Genomic DNA, 6,570 nt, shown 5'->3' on the forward strand with positions numbered 1-6,570 from the left:
CAACATTTTGACAATAATATCTAAATTAATTGCTAAGGAGAATCCTCACTGTAAAGCCAATTTTCATTATTTAGTTGTGAGCTAAGTAAATCCTGATAGACAGAGTTCCATGTTGATGTGTATATACTTTGGATGTCAACTTAAATACTGAACATACAACCAAACATGGTGTAGAAAACCCCACCCAATCTTATAATCGCCTTTTATTGGTGGGTGATCTTTTGTAAATCCTGTCCCCCTTTTTGTTGGCGATTGTAATTGGTCAATGGTGACGACAATCCCAACTCACATTCCCGCCTACCGAGGAGATCAAGTTTGAATGAACAACAGCAGTCTGTTCAAGGAGTAGTAGTTGCAATTTCAGTAAAAAATACTTTTACTTCTGTATACTTGGTTTATAAAATCGGTGGACTAGTTTTCTCAAGATGGATATGAAGAAAAGAATTCATCTAGAATTGCGGAATCGCACGCCATCTGATGTAAGCTAACGTTGAGATCGTAATGTTTGCAATTGTTTTAATGATAGTGTGATATGCAAAGGGTTACAAAGTTTTTTCGCGAGTTAGCAATGTTGCCATCACCGGAGCAGTTTGTGTTACATTGTTGCTGATATTTATCACCGTAATTGCCGCTCTAGACTTCGTAGCCAACTTAAAACGATTAGAAGGAAGCATGTCTGAAAGTGCAGTTTGTGAGAATGCACCAATACACCTAATTTTCATATCTGTATTTAAAAGGCAAGCGTGAGCCATATTGCCTAATGGTATCTTTGTAGTCCTGAACGCGCCCTTTTCCTTCCCATCAACAAGGCGCATTCATAGCCTCTTTTCAGCTAATTCATTGTCAGTTCTCATACATTTTAACGTTACTATTTTAGCGCATGCATAGGCTACAAAATGTCCTTGATTTTTGTACCCTGGCGATTGCTCGCTCACAACTTATTACGCAGCACAGGCTATACCTATTGGAAATGGTTTGGTAACCGATCAATGGTCTGTCTACGGATTGTTTATCCAAAGATAGGCTAATTCCTAGACTGTCAAATAGACGTGTGTATCGTTCGTTGGGTAGGCTATATTTACCGTGCGTGGTAGGCTAGGCCTACTTTTTGTATTTGTTATAATAGCCTAGGTATTAGTAACGTTAAGTGCATAGCCTACACAACTAATTTAAAACCGCAATGAAAAGGTTTTGTCCGTCCTAGGATTTTAGTGCAGCTTATCACGTGTCAAGAAACATCTCTCGGCTCATTCTAAACAATGTGCACATTCAGAGAATATCATGCATTGACAGACTATTGCCGAATAAGAATCAAAAAAGCATCTTAATGTTTTACATTATGGCTCGTTTGGTTGCATAGGCTATACGCATGCTTGGATTCCCACTTGAAAAACGATGTTTGATCCTGGTTTCAGTATCAAACAATAGAGAATAATTTTGTCAAGCTAAGCACATAAAAACCGACAGGCAATTTCGGGCTGCGGTGCTCCAGTTTCAAGATCTAGGACAAGCCGCCATTTTACCGAGAAACAAAGGCAACGGTTTCTATCGAAGATACCGTGTACATTGCTGTGCGTTCATTTAACACGAACGATAACAACTTTTTCCTGCATACCTTTAAACATATTGCAGTAGGCTACAATCCAAATCGTCAACTCTTTATGAGTAAACCATAATGTAACGATTGGTTTTCTTGCGCCCGCTGCCAACCCAGCCAACTTCTAATCGGCAGCCCCTCCTACTCGCTTGATGACCCATTGCACGACTCGTAGCAGGTTGTTTTCGCTTTAAGAGCAATGAAAATCGACAAATACACCCACACGTCGATCATAGTGCGTGGTTTGCCCCTTATTTAGTCGAATTTGTTACGTGCGTAATACGTGCATAATTTTCGGGTTTGGCTATCACCGGCAGCACAGATGGTCTAATCCAGGGTATAATATCATGGTGTCCACTCAGCATAATGTTAATTTCAACCGTGAACAGAAGCTGTTTTCATGCCTACTTTTAATATACCAGAGGTGTCTGTGTTTTGCCTATGAGCTGGTTGGGTTCATTTTAATATACCAGAGGTGTCTGTGTTTTGCCTATGAGCTGGTTGGGTTCATTTTAATATACCAGAGGTGTCTGTGTTTTGCCTATGAGCTGGTTGGGTTCATTTTAATATACCAGAGGTGTCTGTGTTTTGCCTATGAGCTGGTTGGGTTCATTTTAATATACCAGAGGTGTCTGTGTTTTGCCTATGAGCTGGTTGGGTTAATTTGTGGGACTATGACAATGGAATACAAGCAGCAGCACCAATTTTAAAATATTAATATTGATCAATGTCCTCTTAGGACACTAATGAGAATCCGGGTGAGTCCTGTGCAAAACATTAGTCTGCATTGTGTCCCCAAAATGTGTGAATTGCAGAGGAGGGTACAAGCTATTATCTAAGCTACTATCATATTTATCAGATATGTTTAATGTGAGTTCAATCTAAATGTGTATGTACTACATGTACATTCCTGTGAGAAATCACCTCCATGTATTTACAAAACAGTGATCCGTGGAACAACAAGTTACCTGAAACTACCACCCAGATTCGGACTAATATGTTGAATAAATGATCGATTCATTAAAGCCCAAGCAACACACCATCTGTTATGTAACGTTTTCTGCACCAGACCAGTGTCAGGGGAGGCTGGTGGGAGGAGCTATAGCAGGACCGGCTCATTGGAATGGAATAAATGGAACAGAGTCAAACATGTGGATTCCATGTGTTTGATAGCGTTCCGGCCATTCCAATGAGCCCGTCCTCCTATTGCTCCTCCCACCAGCCTCCTCTGGTGTCAGATATGGACTTCATGCAGACTCCATTGCTTTGGGACTGTCCTCAAATGGACTGACAGGCATACTGTAGTTAGAGATTTGGAGTAAAGAATCACTTTACGTTTCCTATTTTCCTATCCTATTTTCCAGGTGAAAGAACTGGTGCTTGATAATTGCCGCTCAAACGAAGGCAAAATTGAGGGCCTCACAGATGAATTTGAAGAGTTGGAATTTCTAAGCACAATCAACGTTGGGCTGACGTCGGTCTCCAACTTGCCGAAGCTGAACAAGCTGAAAAAAGTTGGTTTTCGATTATTATTATTTTTCAACAAAGTATTATTGTTGCCATGCTATTACCACTTTGTGCAGTTTGGTGAACATGTGTTTTATGGATGTGCTGTTATGATTACTCTGCTCATACAGTTGTTGCATTATTTTCTCCTCAGCTTGAACTCAGCGACAACAGGATCTCAGGTGGGCTGGAAGTACTGGCGGAGAAATGCCCAAACCTCACACACCTAAACCTCAGTGGCAACAAAATGAAAGACCTCAGCACGATAGAACCTCTGGTATGTAGTGGGTGTCATGACAACGTAGTAGCTCTGTGTGTGTATATACTATACTGAACTCTTGCCTCAAGGTGCTATTGGGTCTGAAAGGGAACCCTAAATGGACATAACATTGTCCAGAAAATACCTCATTCATCAAATGTACTTCCATAACTTATATGTAAAGCTTTGAGGTAAACAATTAGCAACTAAACCTCCATAGTGTATATTTTAATCTAGTTGGAGTAGTCAGTATTAAAGAAAACAAACAAAGCCTAAATATTCATATTTCATCAGCAAGACTTCTCTTCTTTCACAGAAAAAATTAGAGACCCTCAAAAGCTTAGACTTGTTCAACTGTGAGGTGACCAACCTCAACGACTACAGAGACAATGTGTTCAAGCTCCTCCCCCAGTTGACGTACCTTGACGGCTATGACAAAGACGACAAGGAGGCGCCAGATTCGGACGCAGAGGCCTATGTGGAGGGACTGGATGATGATGATGACAGTGATGGTACGATTTAAGACAGATCCATACTATTTAAAATGTTGGTAAATAATATTCTGATTGGGCTGTGATTTGAAAGATGGATATGCACCCATAGAGCTCTGACATGACCTCTGTGTTTTTCTAATGGTAATTATGTTCATGATGATGTTCAATGTTTCCTTTTGTAACAACGGTATTCTACCAAGTGGCTGCAGTGAATGAGTTGCATTATAACTATTGTAACTTTGTAGTGGCCCTTATGCATTTTTTGATTACCGTAATAGGCTAATTCTATTTTCAACTGCAGAGGTAGACGAGGAGGAGGAGGAGGATGAGGATGAAGACGCCCCACCAAGAAAAGAGGATGATGACGATGAGGAAGAAGAGGAAGAGGAGGACCTAAGTGGAGAGGTGAGACTTTGAGGATGGGGCTGCAATGATACTTTTATCTTGATCGACGCCTGCATGATAAGTTCAATGATACTTTTATCTTGATCGACGCCTGCATGATAAGTTCAATGATACTTTTATCTTGATCGACGCCTGCATGATAAGTTCAATGATACTTTTATCTTGATCGACGCCTGCATGATAAGTGCAATGATACTTTTATCTTGATCGACGCCTGCATGATAAGTTCAATGATTTACAATAAAAAATAAATGAAAAAAGGGCCACACAAAATGATCTTATACCTACCTTAAAGTGATGCAGACTGGGCTGATGTTTTCTAAACCAGCAAATACCTGGTCCCCCCCCCCCCCCCCGAAGGTGCATCTCAACCACTGCACTGTGACATCATTATTTGAATATGACCCAGGGCACATGACAAGGGAGATTTTGATCTGCATTTGTCTCCTCTTAGGAGGAAGAGGAGGAGTTGGACGGCAAGGAGAGTGATGAGGATAATGAAGGTGAGTGTGGTGGAATCTCACTGCTGTCACCAAATGCGCATGGTCACAATATCGTGTGTAGCTTTAATGTTGGGACTGATTTTTAAAATAACACCTCTACTTAAACCATACTGAATGCTTTCCTGTTGAACGTGACCATTGACTTTTGTTTTCCTAGAAGAGGAGCGAGGTCTGAAGAGGAAAAGGGATCTAGACGAGGAAGCAGAGGAGGAGGAAGACGACTGACGATGTGCTCACCACCAAGCTATGTTCTGATCAGACTGTTTTAACCTTGTATTCCCTGTCCCCTCCCACCCCTCTGTATTTGTCCGTTGTCATATATTGCAGTAGGCATGGGTAGTGTCATGGGCCAGCTGGGTAAAGGGTTGGTGTAAGGAAACAAGTTTGATTATTTTTTTCTTATATATTTTGTTGTACTTTTTGATTCCTTGTATTCTACTCATATCTGTCCCCTGCAAACCACTGGAAGGGCAGAAGAGAACATTTCGTAAAAGTCCAATATTATTAGCTCTAACCTTTGTAAAGGTTTTGTTTTCTCAGTGATATTGATACCTTCTGTGTAAACAGATTTCTGATGATGATTTATGTATTTAAAGAGACAAACTACCAAAAAACCTTTTAGAAATGCATGTCTGAAATAGATTTTAAAGTCGACTACTGGATTTCAAGTATGACAGTTTCCTATACCCTTTTCTTATTCAGTGTCTTTTTCTTTTCAGTGTACATTAAGCGTTTTGTGGTGTCATCCGTATATCATTATATGTGCTGTTTTCATTATGGAAAGGGTGTGTAAACATTCATAGAGTGGCCTGTATACAGGCCATCTTTTAAACACAGTAAAGAATGTCTGCCCTTGTCAGAATGTTTCTCCTTAACCCCTAGCTTTGATAGTTCGGAAATTACGTGTTATTTGTAAATACTGACCAAATCTATTTTTTTTCTATTACTCTTTGATAATGGCAGACATTTACACTTAATTAATTGTAACGATGAACTGTAGTAAGATATTGAGTATCTGTGCAGCCGTACCTAAAGTAGACTAATTGAATCTGGTACACGATTTCCATTTTCACCAAATTATATTCACAGAAATACTCACTGAATCCAAATTTGTTATTGCTGTCCAACTCTTCAAATCCATATTCGTTCCCCACCTATATAATACACCGCTGGGCAATGTGCAAAGAAAACACCTTTTGCATTTTCTTTTCTTAAACCATAGGACAGTTCATGGTCAGATAGGCCAACCTCAGTCATGTTCCCCTTACATGTTTAACCCACTGTCATCAAAGCTAATACCTTACCATGAGACAAACTTTTGATTTTCTCCCTTTCACTTCAATAAATATTTTTTTTTATACAAGTTGTGGTTTGTGATGTTTTTGAATTGCTTACATCGTCATCTAATGGTTGACAGCATTTTTGAAAATCCCAGATGCTTGTGCTACGTTGTACCTGCTTCCTAATGTACTGTAGCCTACTACTGACATCATGTGGAGAACCCAGGTAGTTCATGCTAAAAGGGAATGATCTGGTTTATCCACTCATTGTATTAACTTGACAAATTGATTTTAGTAGTTGGGACTTGTAGATAAATGAGGTGAAACAGGATGTATTATAGGCTAACTGACACAGTACAATGTTCTGTCTTTCTGAAGAGAATTGTCATTCTGCACAGTTTCATCAGCACATAGTACAATTAGGCATTTAGATGGTCGTCGACCAGTATTTACTACACCTATAGGCCATCATCATCATCTCCACCAAATGGTTAGTTATCCTCCCATTCAAACAATACTGCAGCGC

The 6,570-nt window shown here is 39.8% G+C and overlaps 1 protein-coding gene across 4 annotated transcripts; it reads left to right on the top strand.

Annotated features, from left to right (window-relative positions):
• Positions 1-287: 287 nt before the first annotated feature.
• anp32a (acidic (leucine-rich) nuclear phosphoprotein 32 family, member A) lies at positions 288-6,127 on the top strand. 4 transcript variants are annotated; one of them, XM_038996228.1, is made up of 7 exons: positions 288-479; positions 2,962-3,111; positions 3,258-3,380; positions 3,679-3,874; positions 4,158-4,261; positions 4,622-4,764; positions 4,925-6,127. In XM_038996228.1, exons 1-6 carry the CDS (start codon positions 426-428, stop codon positions 4,748-4,750), a joined length of 756 nt encoding a protein of 251 aa, XP_038852156.1. In that variant the 5' UTR covers positions 288-425; the 3' UTR covers positions 4,751-4,764; positions 4,925-6,127. The 4 variants fall into 4 exon arrangements, with proteins under 4 accessions (XP_038852156.1, XP_038852147.1, XP_038852174.1 ...); XM_038996219.1 differs by having other exon boundaries at positions 289-479; positions 4,922-6,127; XM_038996246.1 differs by having other exon boundaries at positions 289-479; positions 4,716-4,764; positions 4,922-6,127.
• The last annotated feature ends 443 nt before the right edge of the window (positions 6,128-6,570 follow it).

Source organism: Salvelinus namaycush, chromosome 1 (assembly GCF_016432855.1).
Source record: "Salvelinus namaycush isolate Seneca chromosome 1, SaNama_1.0, whole genome shotgun sequence".
NCBI lineage: Eukaryota > Metazoa > Chordata > Actinopteri > Salmoniformes > Salmonidae > Salvelinus > Salvelinus namaycush.

Excerpts from the sequence above, each read along its gene's own strand:
- anp32a (XM_038996228.1), top strand. The coding sequence starts at position 426 with ATGGATATGAAGAAAAGAATTCATCTAGAATTGCGGAATCGCACGCCA. Across the intron at positions 3,875-4,157 it reads TGATGATGATGACAGTGATG|AGGTAGACGAGGAGGAGGAG; the intron begins GTACGATTTAAG and ends TTTCAACTGCAG. Across the intron at positions 4,262-4,621 it reads AGGAGGACCTAAGTGGAGAG|GTGCATCTCAACCACTGCAC; the intron begins GTGAGACTTTGA and ends CCCCCCCCGAAG.